The following is a 19,000-nucleotide window of genomic DNA, read 5'->3' on the forward strand; positions in this document are numbered from 1 at the left end:
AAAGCAAAAAAAAAAAAAACACGCACCGATGAACAACGAGTACTCGTGACTGTAACTGTAACTGTAAATGTCGCTGTAACTGTGACTGTGACTGTAATTGTATCCTGTGTCCTGTGAGACTGTTGGCTGTTGTCCTTGTCAGGCGCTTTGCCTTGGCTGTTGTTGTGCAATTTCCATAATTCATATTCATAGACATTACAAGCGGCCAGACAAACAAGCAACAAACGAGGCTGGCGCGAAGCTACCTGCACCTGCAATACGGACAAATGTCCGTCCCAACAGTCGCCAAAAAAAAGGAGCAACAAAAAAAGGAATCTGCAAAGTGTAAATGCGGCCAAAGTGCAAAAATTGCACATATGCTTTGGGGCAGGTTAACAAAAAACCCCGTATGAAGTGAAGCTTACATAAAACGTTTCAGCAGAAGCGATTGAGGGAGAGAGAGAGAGAGAGGGGTGAGAGGGAGAGAGACCTGTGTAGCACAGAGACTATTGCGGCACGTTTATACATAAATTATGCTCTACGATCTCAACAAGTGCATGGACAACTCTAGGGTTTATCCATTCATTTGATTGAGCTTTGAATTACGAGTAATTTATACCCTGAGACGAGAGACGGAGACCCTCATAAAATCAACAGGAAATCAACAAGCCCATCATCATCATCATCATCAACATCATCGCAAACATCAAAACTGAACAGAATTCAACTAAAGTATCTTTTAGATACGCATGCACATTCAACGTGCTACATTTGATTTTACACACACACACACACTTCGAAATTATTAACTGGGGAGCATTTTGTAGTTCGGCAAGCGTAAGTGTTGTCCTGGACCTCGAACAGCAAACTGAAACAGAAACACTTCATAAAATGGCACACGGCACTTTCGTTTTTACCGTTGGCATCTGCAGCACGTGAATGAACAAGATGAGACAGAGAGAGAGAGAGAGAGAGAGAGAGAGAGAGAGAGAGAGAGAGAGAGAGAGAGAGAGAGAGAGAGTGAGAGAGAGAGAGAAAGCAGGTGGGAGGGCTGCCAATAGAAGGCTGCCACATGTGGCAGTGGACAACGACAGCTGGAGGTAACCACCAGGTTTCAATTAATGAATTAGTAATTTCGGCTTTATTGCTGTAATGAACACTTGGACCAACGTCCAGTGGGCGGATGTGTGTAAAATTTCTGTTAATGTTCTTATAAGGCAGTTGGTTATAATCGATAATTTGTGGATAATATCTAATGGGGCAGAAAATCAAAGTTTATTGATGCCAAAAGTACAGTTGGCCCTTCAGTTGATATTTCAAGTAAAGCACATATTAAATAAATAATAATAAACTTTAGTGGAAGACATTTCAATTCTTTGGCAAGTAAATGGTAAAGTTGTGCCCGATCAGACGATTAAAACTTAAAGGCCAGCACAATTTTTTAAATGAGAACATGAGCAGAGATAAATTATATTAGATTTCTGCACTGTAAGTCTTACTGGAATTCATGAGAATCGCGGAGTAGGGCACATCAATAAAATAAAAATCGAATAAAATGAGGGCTCGAGTAAGAGTAGGAAAAGAAAGATGATTCAAATAAGGGAAAAAATAGTAAAGGAAAAGAGAGTATTCTATACAGGAGAGTAAATTAGAGTGAGAGGATGGGTTGAAACAACAACTTATTTTCAAAGCATGAAAAATCTGTTAATCTTAAATTGATGAGAATCGCAGAGTAGAGCAATATTTTTCTTGCAGAGCAGCGGTTAGAACGCCTGCTCATCGGCTGGTATAAGAAAACATTGATGCATACATACTCGCATAGTATAATGTGGCATTTTTGAAAACTCTGAAGCCCTTAAACACCTATCAGTAAATCAGTTTGGAGGCTCTTACGGATTGGGCTGTCAGTTGATCACCTATCAGTCAGTCAATCAGCCGGTATAACCAGTTTTATATGTAGATTATTAACATGAATGGAATTGAGCTTAGCATTTTCATTTCAACCCGGATCCGTGCTCGGCAATTCACATATTAATAGAACTTTTCGAATTTCCACAATCTAATCAATCTTGCTCCAAATATTTTTAAATTAAATTGTCTTGCTCCTGGGACTGATATTCTCTTATATGGCCTATTACATCAGTCAATGTGGCCAGCACTCGGGGAGTTCAGCGCGTCCATTAAGAGTATTAAAATTATGAGTACCTCTAAACCAATGATAATTTTGTAATTGTAGTGTAGCGACCACAGACCACGTTTATTTACTTTGCTTCATTCGTTTCATTCATTTCATTCGCTTCATTTGTTTACGGCTGCTAATGAAAGGTTGCACTTGTACTACTCGAATTATCCGAGTATCTTTAGGCGGGGACACGCCCACCTTACATTTGCGGAGCGTTGTAAATGTTATGGAACTTGCGGCCATTTGTTTTTTATATCACTGCAACTGGCAATTGTGACATTAGAGCCACAATTACGGCGAATAGTCCATAGAGACTGGTGCAAAGAATTATTTGCTAAGTGAACTCACGATGTCGACAAGAAATCAGCGACGAAATTCACTTGCAGCACAGCTTGAGATATTTTTTTTCATCCTCATTTTTGTTGTTGTTGTATCTTTTGCATTTTTCGCCTCGTTGCCTGCTTGGCCGACGCTGTAGGTATGCAATTAGTCAATTAATTTGAAAATTTATTAACCGCCAAAAAGCAATTTGCTCCACATCAAAATATTTACACACACACCAACACACACACACACACACAGATAGAATCGCGCGCGGTTTGCGAAATGCCGGCGGTAAACAGAAACCGAAACCGAAACAGAATCTACATCTGACACTGGGGCCTCCACTTGATAGCGATTGCGATAGGCCCTGCCAATAGCTGTGAGTTGGTAGCCGGATCAGTTCACGTTCTCGTTCGGCGGTCAGCTGGCAAATGAAGGAATTCTGCAAAAGGTTGCGATTGTAAACTTTCGGTTTGCTGTGGATTTTGCTTTGAACAAATTTCCTTATGATTTGCTGGGCAACTGCGAGCTGAAGCTCAGTTCGGGCTCAGGCTGGAAGGGAGTAGAAGTAGAACGTGGTGCAGATAATTTATGGGTTCAGGCTTCAGGTTTGGCTCTGCGGTGCGGCCCCTTGGCAGCGGAAGTGCGTGCGTCTGTTTATTTTTTACTTTTTAGTGTGCTTATGTGTATCTTGCAGATACGTATCGCAGCTACTGCTGGCCAAAATTTCTAGGTCAAAAGAAATAAATAAATGACTTTTGTGCATGTCGCGCAGTGGCAACCGTCGGCTTCTGCTTTGCCCATAAATTTACAGCTCAAAATCAAAATGTTTTCAAATTTCAAATGTTTCACGTGCTCTTTCGCGCGCGCTCCCTCTCGTTCTCGCTCTGCCGCCCTGCTCCATGTGCGTGCTAATGATTAATAACGAGCCAGACTGAAACCTGCTTTGGGCCGCGGCCATCATGGCGATCAGCTGATCGCCGATCGCGGATCGGAGAGCAGGCGACACACACGTCATGTCACCGCCATGTCCGCCAGCCAAGTGCAGAGGCCATCAGTCAAATCGTAACTGCAACTCAACTTGTGTATCTGTATCTGTAACTGTTTGTTTCTGTATCTGTGTGAGCCCATTTTGAATTGCAGGTACAGCAGGTAAATCGGAAAATAGAATATAAAAACTATACAAAACAAACGTCGCCTGAGCGCGAACGTCGAAACCGCTTGCTCAGAGCAAAGGTATGCTCTCAGTTGCTGCCTCGCTCTCTCTCTGTCTTTTGCGCACTCTCTCTCTCTCCCTCTTCCTCTCTTTGTGAGGTGATTGATCATCTTTTTGCTCAGCCACAGCCGGTTTTCTTTTAATTTATCTTCGCTCAGCGTTGCGTCTGAATGAATCTCACCTTTTATTATTCGAATTGGAACATTTTGTTGGCTAGTTGGATTCTCGTTGATCGTAAACGATATTCAGAACTCGTGTTCGTTGCGGCTGCCTCTGCTTGGAGTTGCGTTTGATGTTAGAAGGCAGATCGAAGTGAATTATAGCAGCCAAGTAAAAGTGTTATACAGGCCACAGAACACACCTGGATCTTCAAATTTGAATTCTTAGCTAGACTTATCAGTTTTTAAGTGGATTTTGTGGCATGCAGCTTTTTAGCCGATTTCAAAGAACATTCTTCAGATCAGGTAATTTTATTGAAATTAATTTCTGTAAGTAAATGTAATTGGTGCATTTATCAGAAGGTGGTCATTGAAGAAAATGTATTTATTTATTATTTGTCGCCTATTAAATGTAGTATGCGGAAGATATATTACAACTGTGTTTTTATTTATAAACATTTATTAGATAAAAGGATTGAAACGCCAAGGATGGTTGAAAAGAAAATTAATTAAATACAATTCTTAGCGCTATTTGAAATCATTCTTCTCGGATTTTATATTTTAATTAGTTTTCTTATATCGATTGATTGCTATGAAGTTGGAGTTTTGAAGACTTCAATGTTTATGAGACAGACATAAACATTGGTAGGCATATTTTCCCTTATTGAATATAAAATGCAATCTAAAATTCAACTTCTATTTAATTCCATTCACTTGGTGTTAATTTTCTGTCAGCAACCACCATTGAAACCACATTCCAAAACGTTTTCCCGAATTCAAACGAATTCGATTGCGACCTACCACAGTTTATCGAAATGGTTTCCAATCTCAATTGATGATCTATTAACGAGAGGCCATAAAAATTATGCAACTTTCCACAGCAACAACAAAATGGTGCCCACATGGACAGCAACTTAAACAACAACAGCAACAACAACTAGTACAGCAACTACAATAACAGCTGACATGCAATGCCATTTCCTTTGTCACCGAGAGCCGAGAGGCAATAAATCTTGAGCATATTAACATGGACGTGCGATGAAAGTGCCAGCCAAATATGTCATTGTCAGCTCTGACTTGGCTATTGGGAATTGTATTGGAATCGGGATCGGGATAGGGATCGGGGTATGGACATGGACATGTCCAATGGCCGCCTCTGCGGCTACCAAATGCGAGTGTATTGACACCTGAGCCCAGACCCAACCCAAACAGAACCAAAACGAAGCGGTTGCCTCTGGCGCCAATTGCTGCTGCTGATGTTGTTGTTGTTTTCATTGTTGTTGTTGCTCCTATTGCAAATGAAGTGAAAGAAAAAGAAAGTGTCAGCAGTCTCCGAGGCTCTCGGCCTCTGTGAAACAGGTAACAGAGTGCGACTAGAACCAAACGGTTAAAGAATGCCTCCAGCTACGATTCCCGCAACACTTTCCAATGAAATTGGTCAGACATAAATCACTGATTGGGTGCCTGACTAAGTGTGTGCGTGTGTGCGTGTGTGTGCGTGAGTGTATGTGTGCTGATAACTGACAGAGAGTCAGGCAGTTTCGAGCTGCTGCTGCTGTTGCTGTTGCTTATCGTGCATTTGAATTGGTAGACAACACATTTTTATTTATACATATAAAAATTCTCTCTACGTCACAAAACATGACAACATTTTGGGCGTGAGCACACACACACACATTTACACTTAACAGCCCAGCAACAGCAACGGCAACAAGAACAACAACAAACATGGCTCAAAAGGCAGCAGCATCGTCGTCCGTGGTGACAGCGCACATAAATCTCTGTAACATGACACTTTTGGCAATGGAAATAAAATATGGCATACGGCGCACCAAAATGTCGCACCAAAACTCAGTCAGCAACAACCAAGCAGCAACAGCAACAGCAGCGGCAGCGTCATCAGCAACACTTTTTTGGCACTTGGCTACACTTCGACCCACTGTGCCATTTGAGAAGCGACTCATGCCGCATTCAGCTAATTACAAATGAAATTACAATGGTCAAGTCGCAGTTGCAGTCAGCTTAAAGCCACACTGACACGAGCTGAAAGTGGCAGAGTTTTATTGCAGCGAAAAAGTATATACTTTAGTTGTACAGGTACTGAAGTCCGAAATGTAAAGGTAATTACATTTTGCATTTGCATTCAATGGATCGTAGGGCAAGCTTTCTGTTATAGTAATAAGTCTTTTATACAAGCTCTGTCCCTATATTTAGAACTTGTTTTACCAAACTCTTTTCCATCCACTTTTGTTTTTTTCACAGCATATATCAATATCTGTTAAAAAATGCGCTGAAAGCTCATTAAAGCTTTACAGCAACTTTGTAAGCTGATACAAGCTTTATGGCTGCTTTCAAAGCTTGCCTTCTGCAAGCACATTAGTACAAAAACTAACTACAATTTGACACTACTCTTGTTTCGTTTTTTCCACCAACGCACGGTTTTTTTTCATATTTGAATATATTAATCACAATTGAAGCTAGTGTCATTGGGTCTATGGCAACGTCTGCCTCTGATGGCGATGCTGTCACTTGCCACTGTCATTTTCATTTCGTTTTCATGTGTCACTTGGCGCGCCTGCACACGCCTGCCCAGTGCCCAGTTCCCAGTGCCCAGTGTCCAGCTCCGTCCACGTCTCCGTCTCCTTGTAATAAAGCAAAACGGCTGCGCATGCGCGCTAGTCACTCAGCGACAACACCAACAACAGCAGCAACAACAATGAGAAGCGTCTAAAGCCGCTGCCTCTGTCAGATTTTGTGAGTGTCACTTGGCTGCTTTGTTGACTGGAGCTGGGACTCGGTCTTGGTCTCGGGCTCGGGCTCGGGTCTTGGCTACTTGGCGACTTGGGGACTTGGGGACTTGGAGACTTGGGTGTTATCTGTCCCGTCGACCGTCTTCAGTTTCGTTTGGCCATCTCTCAGTTGGCTGCATTCCGCGCACAACACGCAAAATCTGCGCGCCTGCGTATAAAACTGTTAACTAACTCAATTTTGTAGCTGTCAGTTGGTTCCTGTTCACGCCCCTCGTCCCCCCTGTCCACACGATCTCTGCTGCTTACAGATGTTGGTTGGCTGGTTGGTCGCTTGATTCTGGCTCCAGAGTTCAGCATGGGTTAATGAGTTGTTGTTGTCGCTGTTGCTGTTGCCGTTGTTGTTGTTGTTGTTGTTGCTGGCGTGCCGCTTACACATGTCACAACAAATTGCTAACCGTTGCGCGTCCCGGGCTCATAAACAAATCACTTGACCTTCGCATTGAAAACATTTGCGTAAAGCGCAAAGAAAACTCGGCCAGGAAAGTGACAGTGGAATGGCGGAAACAAACAATGAATGAAATATTTTCCTGAATCAAAAAATGTAATCTGCCAATCTATAAAAAATGTTGAATATGGATTCATTACTTATAAACAAAATATTAAACATATTCTTTTATAAAAATCATTTAAATTTTGATTTAATTCAATTTAAAAATTTCTATAATGAATCCCGAATACGGAAAATATAAAATACAATCTAAATAAATAAATTAAATAAAAAGGCGAGCCATATTACAGGTATTCCCTAATAAGTCTAAAACATTCCTTTCTGTCCGGAAACTTATAAAATTTATCTTAATAATAATTGAGCAAAATAATTACAAATAAGACATAAAAATCTTTAATATGAAATTAACTATTTTGACTAGAAAACCAATAATTTAAACCAAATAAACAGGCTATATCTGTCAAAATACAAATCCAACAATAACCAAGGCATATTCCCAAAAATCCTTTCTGCACTGGAATTTTTTAATAACATTTTTAAGAGAATACACCGATTGTCCGCTTTCTCCCATTGTATGCAATATGCATCTGCCTGAACCCCCTTGCAACCCAACCCCTCTCGAGTGCACGTGACACGAAAACGGTCTCACGGATGCACGCGCGCATGTCTGTCACACAAATGTCACTTAAAGTTGCAAAACTCGACGCACGCATTGCAATTTCATAACTTTATTAAGCATGTGCGAGGCGTGGCACAGGCGGAGGCGACTCCGAGCTCCACCTGACAACTAAGGCAATGAGAATACCCTAAGCGATTGCCTCTTACCAATGCTCGTCACGTTCTGCCATCTAAACGCCAGGCAAGCAGCTGTAGGTACTCCCTAACTGGTAGAGCCACAGAGACTGGGTGAGGGGAGGAGTCCAATTGTTAGAACTGAAGCTAGCTCTAAGTAGGCGCTAGTGCAGCGCCAGCTATTGCCAGCAAAGTGGGCAAGAGGAAGCCATATGATATAGAGTTGGCAATTCAATCATTTAATGCCATGGCCCACATAAGGCCATCAACTGCACAGTCAAAGAATTGCAACTGCAATTGGTAGTGCTTTAGGTAGTCCCCCCTCCCCACACATATACACACTCACACACACACACCAGTTCTGCCCAGAACTCCCCTTTCGAAGACCATTGTTGTCAAGGGGCTTGTGCCGTTCCTTGGCATTTTCTTTACATATTTTTTGTTTTTGTACTTTCGTTTGTTTGTGTCACTTGGCAGTTGCTGGGCGCAGTGACAACAACAACAACAACAGCAGCAGCGACACCGACAACATTTGCAGCGACAGCAACAACAAGAGCTGCAACAACAACAACATTAGTAGCAACATGGGTAGCGCAGCAAACCACGCGGTAATTCTACAATGAAAGCTTTGCACACACACAAACACACGCACACACACGCTGTGTGTGTACAAACAAAACTTGGGGCAATAAATTTGAAACGGATCACATAAATCACATTCAAGTGAAGCTTAACACACGCGCCCAACTAGAAGAGACACAAATACAAGCGTACTACAAATATGCACACACATACATACATGCATGCTATGTATCTGTGTGCGTGTGTGTGAATAAGATACGCACACACATATTTGCGAGCCTGACATAGAAAACATTTATTTGCAGTTTGTAAAGCTCATAAGAGTTCCTGTGCGACTCCTAAGGGAAATTGAATATTTTTTGCTACCTAAATTCTCAGCTCCAAATATTTTTCAAGGATCATTTAAAAGAAGCTAGATAACTGGGTGAATTTATGAACTTGATTAGTCACAAGTTCTTTTTATTATCTTATTAATTACTTCACTTGATTGAACAAAAATAACATTAGATGGGTTTCTACTACTAAGTTGAAGGGTTTTCTCTAAAAAAAAAATCAGCTTAATATTTACTTTATAAAAAAGGTTTTTGACCAAAAAAATGTGATTAATTTTGATTTTTTTTCTTTCATTCAATTCGTCTGCAATGTAAAAAATGTAGTTCAATTTAGTTGAAAAACTTTAAATAATGTAAATTATGTTCTTTTTCTAATTAAATAGAACTTGCAAATCTCAACAAATAAAGGCTGGGAAAAGGGGATGAGGTTTTTGCAACCCTGAAGTCAATATGAAAGTCAGCTAATAATATATATATAAAAATAATATAAAGTTCTTGATAAAGCCATACAGACAAGCTATTCATTTCTTAATGCTTCTACCTTCTTTTTTTTTATAATATTGTATTCACTTGTAAAAATAACCATCATAGCTTCGAGCCATGCAGCTTAATTTTTATAAGTTATATTATTTAACTTCATTTTCTTGCTCAATTTCCAGCTCCATACATTCCAGTAATTTTACAATAGCCGCACCTTTCCTGAACTTAACATACTCTTAGGCAACCTCCAAAAATGTTGGGCCAAGTAAAAGTTGTACGCGCTCGTTCGCCAAATTAACTAAACGGTTAAAGCAACAACTGCAAATTGGCAACAAATTCACAGATCATAAAGTTGCCGCTGCAACAAGGCAAACAACAACAGCAACAACAAGAGGAATCAGAACAGGAACGAGAACGTAGAGGAGAAGCATCATTTCATTTGAAGAACTTTGGCATTTGAACTTGACATTTAGCACACGGTTCGGGGACTTCTTTGAAAACAATTGCAGGCCATACACACACAAACACTCACACACACACATACCCATACAGCTGCAATGCACTTTTGGCATTCCTCGGCTGTCTGCCATGGAATTCCAGGACACACCAAAAAGCAACAACAACAACTAGAACTTGGGCAAGGGATTCCAACTAGAATGAAACAGTTGCAAAGAGCCAGCCGTTGGCTGTGCGAGAGAGAGAGTGAGAGCGCAGATACGTCTGCAACCACCGGCAGCAGCTGCTGCAGGGGGTGAGTGCTGACCCACAGCAACACACAGACACACACATACACACACACACACACACACATACTCACAATCACACTCATGCACTCAGGCAAAACGCAGACAGCCGGCCATTGCAGCACCTGTCGGCCATGCGACAGCGTCGTGTGTGTGTCTGTGTGTTTGTGTGTGTGTTTGTGTGTGTGGTGTTTGTTTGCCCTCCGGATTTTGCACCATTAACAATATGGTTCGCTCGGTTCGTTGCGCTGCGCTGCGGCACGCTCGCCTTATTGAGGAAATGAGGCACAAATGTCATGTACATTTACAACCAACACCCACCCACCCCCCCACCAACCCTGCATGGTGGCAGAGTGGCAAGGGGTAGGGGGCTGAGCTTAATGCAGCGCCATTGATTTGCTTATAAATTAACCCATTGACAAATGAAAATATTGTCTGTTAATTGATCAATGTGTATGCAGAGAGAGTGCACAGCACCAGTTGTTGTTGCCCTTTTAGGGGGGCTCTACTGTACGTCTGTGTGCTTGTGTGTATGTGTGCGCACTGCAGCTAAAATTTAATTAGATGCGTTATTTGTATTTGTATTTGTATGCGCCAAATGTGTTTTGGTCATTGTGGGCGCAGTGAGGCAGTTAAATGGAGGGTGTGGCCACGCTCTATCTGCATTGCGTGTGAAGCATTTACACACACACACACACCCGTATTTCATGTCGTACGTGCAAAATTTATTGTTATTGAAATACAATTGCAAAATTAACTGTCAAAGTGTGCAACCCATCGTCAATTTAGTTCAGCGCCATATGTTACGCTGTCTGTATAACAATATCAGTGACTGTCTGTGCGTGTGTGTGTGTGTTAGCAGAAACACTTGTGCTTCTAATTAGTTGACCTGAGCTGTGCATGCTCCTTAAACAATACTCGCTCTGAAACGCTTGGGTCAATGGAATATTTTATATTATTTAAGTCCTTTATGTCGCCAAAAGAGTCCTTATTGAACAAGAGTCGCAGCAAACGACATGTTCAGCCCGCCCCCCTCCTTCCGCCCGCCATTCTCTTACACCCTTCGCAACCTAACTAACCCTTTATTTACACCGCTAAACGAGCTTTGCATATTTACTGTACTAGCAACAGACATTTTACGATATATTGAGAATTATTTGCAATATATTTGGCCAACGACGGTTGGAGGCGATGCGGGGGGCAACAGTAGCAGCAGCAACAAGGACGACAAATGTTCCAACGACAGCAGCAATAACAACAACAACAACAACAACAACAATAACAGCAGCAAGTGCAGTTCGGTGCAAATGCAGGCAGAAAGCTTCTAATTCCGGCACTGAAACCATAAGTCTTTGCCGCATTGTATACACACACACACACACATAGGAGAGCACATGTGTATATATGCGCGCAGTCTATCTTTGTGTTAGCCTGACATCCCAGTAGGAAATTCGCAGACGAATTTAACAAAGAAAACTCATAATGTCAGCATATTTAAAATTTCAGCAACTAAAAGCCTAAACTTAAAGTCCGATTTTATAAGATAAAAAAAAATATTTATCCAGTATATGATGTGGATACAAGACAAAAAAGATACATAAAATAGGATAACAAATATTAAGTGTCGAAAAAACTAGTCAATGTAAGAGTTAAGATTGTAAAAGAGAAAATAAAATTTTTTAAAGGAAAAGTTAAGATAGAAAAGTGAAACTCAAAGGTTCCAGAAAGCAAAAAATAGACAGATATATACTTAGGACATGCGCACCCAAGTGATTTTCATGCCTCTTTCACGCTTGCCTGTCCTGCTGGGCTATTAGCAAAGCTAAATACTTGAGCTAAGACCGAGACTCTTTAGGATTGCAGCAGCCGCTTAATAACTTAAGTTCGATACACAAGTTTTGCATATACATAAATAGCACAAACTTATTTTTCTGTTTTCCAAAGATTTTGTTTAATTTACGTAAATTTGCATAAGATACAATTGCGAGTCTGGGCCTGCAGTCTGCAGTCTCTAAATTTGTGCGAGAATTGAGCCAAAGTTCAGCTGCGCATACAAAAAATAAAAATAGAAAACTAGAAAAATAAAAAGAGTCATAGAGTTTATTGCCTTTGGCCTGGGCTGTTGCCGGGGCTAAATTTGAATTCAGCTCAAATTGAAAGTTAGCAAAGGCACCAACAAACACATCCCCCTCCCAGCCCCAACCCCTTACCCATACTCACACTCACCACTCGATATTTATGCCTTTTCGAATGCAGCTCAGCTTTAATTTAAATGGATTTCTCTGCCGGCTACCATAGCAGACATATGCCAGCATTCGCAATTTCCATTGGAGTGCGCAGCCAGAGAGCAAGTGGGGGGTCGGAGATCTCATGACTCCCGACTCCCGACTCCCGACTGGCAACTGGGAAATGGCAAATGGCGACTGGCGACTCCAGCAACTGCCGAGGATTGATTGTGCTTGTTGATATTTTGTCAAATAACGCAAATAAATACACAATTACACACTCAAGTGAGTCCAAGGGAGGGCCGCAACGGACTGAATTTGTGGGGTTAAAATGGGCAGGTCTATGAGTACTCCACCCACCCACTGCATGACCCATCTCCCGGCTGGGCGCACCGGCTGGCCGCTCTCTGTTATCCTTGTTTAAAGGATTTTCATTTGTTTAAATGTGCTTTATCGAAAATGGCCAAATGGTCGCTGGCTGTTGTTGTTGTTGCTGCCACATGAAATTTATTCTAGCCGCACAGTGGTACAAAATATCATTCATTTGCGCTGGTAATAAATAGTTAAATATGTATGTATATAGAAAATTTTATTGTATTTAATTCAGGTTGCTCTTAACGTTTTTCAAAAAATTTAGTTTCCCTTATTTTCTCACATGTTTAAAATTGTATATCCTATTATTATTATTTAATGTAATAAGTTAGAGAATTAACGAACAAATCTTAAAAAGGGATATTGATTAACACTCTTAATAAGCCTCGCAAATTGTTGATGAAATTAATAAACTCTAACTTAAAAAAGCTCTAATAATAACTTTTATACTTTTTAATAAGCACTTTTCAAGCCGTTCCCATTGTTATTTTTCCCACTGTGCGGCGACATTTGACTTTGTTATTGTTGTCGCTGTTGTTGCTGCTCTTTTTGTTGTTGTTTTATTTGCCACACGCCCGTAAATTCCAATGTAAAATGTTGCATTTATCTTGTAAAAATAATAAATCCCGCAAAGGGACTTTACTCTCTCACGCTTGGCAGCACACAGCGAGTAATGGTAAGGGGAATGACGAGCGGCTGGGGCTGGGCATGGTGACCATTGTTAGCTAATAGCCAATGCCCGACGGAAGGAGTTGCGTAGACTTGGCTAATTTTATAAATAGTCAAAGAGGCAGGCTTAATGTGAAGCATTTAACCCTTGACCGAGGGTAATGCCAGAAGCGGGGGTTGCGCGATGTAATAAAAAAAAGCAACAAACAAACAACACACATTGCCATTAATTTAATTTATTTATTGGCTGCTGTTTCATTGGCGCAAATCCCGAATACTATGCGATAAATTTAGTAAAATGTGAAAATTGTGTGTGCATTTTGGCGCATGCAGTTTATATACCCACATACACACACACAGGCACACACATATGCATATCGTTTGTCAAGCGAGGATTTTCATTATAAAATATCGCCTGGTGTTGCGGCTCGAATATGGAAATGCATTTGAGCCAAACAAACTTGCAAAAGAGTTTGCAATTTATTTTAAAATAAAAGTATCTAGTGTGACAAATAGTGTGAGATATGTTTTTGCGCAATGCGGCCAACACAGCCTCCGGCCGCCTGCCGACTGCCGTCTGCCACCAGCCGCCAGCCTCCCGTTACGCCCAACCCCCCCTTGACTGCCCAGCTCTTGCTCCAAAATGCGACATGTGACGCGGCGTCGCTGATTTATTTGCACACAAAAGCGCAGACTTGCATAAAAAATACAAAAAGATAATAAAAAATGAACAACAACTGCAAATGTAACGCCCATTTTTGACGCCAGCTTGCAACGGGGCAAGCCCGAGGGGGGCGGGCTGCAGTTACTAAATGAAGGTGGGCGCCTAGCGGGGGCTGGGCGCACAGGATGCGACCTCCGAGAGTCAATAAAAGATACATTTTAAATGGCAAATTTGCTTATGATCGAGATTTAAGATGTGTGGGAGTAGGTTATTTCAACCCAACTGAACAGCACTTTTATATGATGTGTAAAAAAGGCTAATTCTATTTAGAGTTCAACTCAATATTTATTTTAACGAGGCTCAGAAAAGTGAAAAGTGAACTAGACTAAACTAAACTAATTTGCGCTAAGGACCACTCACTGTTGTATCTATAAGATACTATTGATATTTTATTTGATTATTAATTTTATTTTTCATTTAATTTCTTGGGAGGAAATGAATTAAATAAGAATTTTATAATTTTATACGTGAAAAATGTTTATAAAGATATAATTAAAATCGAGAAAGTAAGGTTATCTTCGGCACGCGGACGATTTTATACCCTTGCAGACATTATGGTGTCGGAGACGTCTCCTTCAATGCGGTTCCATGAAACAATTTAATACCCTCTACAAGGGTATAAAAAGATCTTAAGTATCTTACAGCTCAATTTGTACAATCTTGATTATATGGGAAAAAAAGAAGCATTGACTAAGTATTATTTAGTGCATACACCTATTTATATGCGATTCTTGTAAATACAAATTGCATAACTATAACAGATATCTTACTAATCTCTCTCCATCTGCACTTGGGTACTGGAAGCCCGGGCTCTAAAAATGGCTTCATTAAGTCTTCAGCTCCTCGCCCTCGTCGCAATTCATCATTTGGCGCCATTTTGCGTAGCGTCAAGTTGCATTTAGTTGTTATTTATGCAAATTTAGCATGTTTCAACTTTTCGCCAAGTGCGTCGAGTCGTTTTCGATTATTTAAAACTTTGGGCGAAATTTAGTAGTGGGTGTGGCGGGAGTCCTTTTAATGCGCGCACCTGACGCGCTTCAATGTCTTACTGCCTGCTCCATGGCACATAACGGTGACTGGCACCTGGATTATAGCTAAGACGGAGTCTGAGACTGAGACTGAGACTGAGACTGTACTGCGGCGTGCTGTGTGCATAATTTTGTGCGCTGCTGTTAGGACAAATAAATTGTAGACAGCTAAAGTTATTAGATTAGCATTAGGTACAAGGCGGAGCGAAGTGCTGCTCCTTCTTGTGTGCTCGCTAAGCTTGAAATTATGATTTAGCCGGGTTATTTACATGCATATAGAGGAAATAGAAGATGCCGCAAAGTTGGCCAAATTTATGAAAAACTCTCCGCACATTTGGCAGTCATGTGTTTTTTATAGTGCCCCCCAATCTAAAACGACAGCAGCCACAAAAGTGCGGAAATTTACAATTGTTTAGCTTTGACAGCGTTGAAAGACGGTTGAAGGATTTATTTTTTATTCATTTAAACAGCTGTGGAAATTTTCGAAAAAAAAATATATAAAGAGTATTTGATGTTTTGAACCGTTTTTTATTTTACTTTGCTCAAAAAAGATTTTTAGTTTTTAGATATTTTTAGTTTTAGATATTAAAATAAAAATAACATTATCAAACAATTTATCTTAATTAAAACGATATATTTAATTAATAATTTTTCACAATTCATAACTATATAATTAAATTGTAATATTATTTTATCTGTTATTAATTTATGTCACTTAAAAAAACCAAAATTAACAAATTTTGAATCTTACTCAATTATTTTAAGTTTTTAATGTTTGATTACTAATACACAAAAACAAAACTTTGAGGCATTTCTCAATCTTTATCACTCCCAACTAAGTATATGTTTTCTCTGTTGATTTTCAGGTAAGAGATACTCAGAATCTCTTGCGGGATCACTTCTTCCAGACTGGCTAGGTAAGTGCACTTTTCTTTATATTCATTTATTAGCTTATAGTTTACGAATATGTTTTCTTTTGTTTTTGTCCAAAAAATATATTTTTGAAAATGTTTTTTTTTTTTAAATCATGCAATTATTTTTGTTTTAAAATTTTCTTATAAGTTGCTCTCCAAATGCCGCTCTCAGAAATATTTGAATTTTGTTTTGAAGAGTGCCCGAAATCCAAATCCCAAACGAATCGCAACATTTGACAGAAATTCCCGAAAACAAACGATCGAAAAACTGAAAAACCCTTTGTCCAACCCGTTCATGTGATCCATAATTGTTGAACCCATCAAAATGCTTCTTCGAGTTTTGTTTTTCTTTACTTGATTTTTGTTGTTATTGTTGCTGTTGTTCATGTTGCGCCTATTGCATCCTCTTCATTTGGTGTGTCCAGTGTGTCAGTCAAAGGAGCGCGCCCCAAGGTCCCCCAGAGAGGTAAACCCAACAATATACTCAAATACCAATAAATTGTAAATGTTGTGTGCATTTGCCCAATTTCAAATACATATGTGCATACTGTATATAAACTTTAGCATGTGCATGCCCCAAGAGAGAGCGAGAGAGAAACAGAGCGAGAGAGAGAGAGAGAGAGAGTGAGAGAAAGTAAATTTACTGCATAGGTGTTTGCGATATGAGTTTAACAATATAATATGTGAAATTATCAGCTCATAAAACTTGCCAAATAATTGGCAATTATTCAGTTTGTCAACTACACACACACAATCACACGCACACATACACAGTTGCCCAACCACACACACACGCACACACACACACACACTGACTCGATTACTCATAAGGTTTTCTTTGCTGCACAATTAAAGCCGCCCACAAAGTGGGCGCCTTTTCCCATTTCTTGATTTGTTGTTGGTTTTTCTGTTGCACTTGGAAAAGTATCACTTGGCACGCAAAGAAAAGCGAGTGAGAAAATTGGAGAGAGCTAACCACAATTTACAAAGCGTATCATTTTGTTAGCAATTTTTCAGCATGCTGCACTTCATAGTAAACCGCTTTACGGCACGCAGCCAGCTGCACCAAGCACCACGCACCACACCCAAACCACCCACCACCCCACTCCACCTTTCGCATGTAACCGTAACCTATGTACATATAGCACCCATATATACATATATATATATATATAGCATAGAGTATAAGCCAGGCAGTGTCCAATTAAACACAATTGAGATAACAACTCTCGACGCTGCAAAACACAAACAATTCCAATTGTTAATTGTTGTTAATTTCTGTTTTTAGTTGTGTTAACCAGGCCAAAAGTGTCTGCCTGTCAGCGACAGGCGTTCGTAATTCGGGGGATTGGCACTGCAAGAGTCGCCCTCGAATATGCAACCTTTGCAGTTTTCCGCTTGTCTAAATGTTGTTTGTTTATTGGCAATTTATACAAGCGCATAAATTACTAACAAGCACACACAGATACACACTCTCACACACTCTGAGATACTCGCAAGAAAAACATAAACAAACTTCGCTTACTAAATGCCACTTGCCAATCGTAATCAATTCTCATGTGTGTGTGTGTGTCTATAAAAAAAGGACCCAAAAGACTGTCGCAGACAGACAAACAGCCGACTGAAGTCAGCATCCGTATCCGCATCTTTAGATGTCGCTCTCGTCGTATCTGTCTATCTGCACCCCACGGCCGAGGCGGCGCGCATAAATATTTATCTGAATTGTTGAAATCTTCAAATGCAGAAACGTAAAATCCATTAGAAAATTAATAAAGAGCCCATCGAAATATACTTACTGATATATCTATATATACATATATATGTAAATGTATATAGATGCGGTTTTGCTCACCCTGTAAAAAACATGTCATTTAGTACGCAATTGAAAGATTGGCTGGCGAGTATAGATTGCAGAGTGGAGCAGGGGAGGGACATGAAATTAAATTGATTAAAATGATGCTGGGTCTGGATAATGTTTTGACTTACAGTTGGTTGGGCTTGAAGTTAATGTTACTTTCTTCATCGTCCTCAAAAGATAAATTACGATTTTTGATACAACTATAGAAATGTATATATAAACACATTTATGCATGCAGCTACATAATTATGTATATATATATTGTACACTCTAATATTAAAATAATGATAAAACGAACTTATAACATTTCAATTCCATTTTATATCAAATAAAACAAAAATTTTATAAAATATGTTTACTTAAATATAATCGATTTATAACAACCTCCACTTATATTAAATATGATACCGTATAATAGCTATCTAATCGACTTTGCCATAAATAATAACAAAAAGCGTAATTCGAGTAGATAAAGAAATATCTGGCATTCTTAAAATGACTGCAACTTTTAAAAAGCCAGGAAATCAATTATAATGTTCTTTCTTTAATATAACACTCTATATTTATGCCAGGTATTATATAGAATTAAATACAAGCTAATAACGCTTATAAACTTGTTTACAAGCTTGTAAATCTATTCACAATCTCAAATTCGAATTGGTATATTCGTATTCATATTACCAGCTGACCGCGCTATTTATAATGCCCTAGAAACTTTGCCAGACAGATCAATATTTGGGATATTATCACGTGATCGTATTCGTGGTCTCGTGGCCATATGTTCGCACACACTTGGCAACTGGAACTTGTATTCATAATTATAACAAAGCGGCTATTTATATAGATAGAAACGCAAGAGCTGCGTGTAGCAAATGTCTCGTATCGTCGGGCCGTCGGGTTGTCGAACTGTCGGAGTTCCATGACAAAGGGGATAGGCGCCAAAGGGGCACGCATTTCACAATGAGAGGAGCATAATAATGTGCAATAAACTATCTAAATTTGTTGAATTGTTGATAAACTTTGGCGCCACTTTGTGGAAAAACATGAAACGAGGCAATGGGTAACGCGCCTGCCCCCGCGCCCCGCTCAAGATCGACCCGGCCGCAGCTTTGAAGTGGGCAACAAGCTGAGCGTGTGCCAAATTGCCACATGAGTTGTTTTTTT

General features: G+C 39.9%; 1 protein-coding gene across 4 annotated transcripts in view; it reads left to right on the plus strand.

Annotated features, from left to right (window-relative positions):
* The window catches only part of Ubx (Ultrabithorax), a 95,021-nt gene that overhangs the window by 15,201 nt on the left and 60,820 nt on the right, over positions 1–19,000 (plus strand). For 3 of the 4 annotated variants that reach the window (XM_064700395.1, XM_064700397.1, XM_064700396.1), the window contains one exon: positions 15,931–15,981. The exons of the other annotated variant lie outside the window; for it this stretch is intronic. In XM_064700395.1, the coding sequence (XP_064556465.1) occupies positions 15,931–15,981 (51 nt within the window). The remainder of the gene's footprint in view (positions 1–15,930; positions 15,982–19,000) is intronic. 4 annotated transcript variants of the gene reach the window in all.

Source organism: Drosophila montana, unplaced genomic scaffold (genome assembly GCF_035044405.1).
Source record: "Drosophila montana isolate Dmon_TW-CO22-7 unplaced genomic scaffold, ASM3504440v1 contig_1761_1, whole genome shotgun sequence".
NCBI lineage: Eukaryota > Metazoa > Arthropoda > Insecta > Diptera > Drosophilidae > Drosophila > Drosophila montana.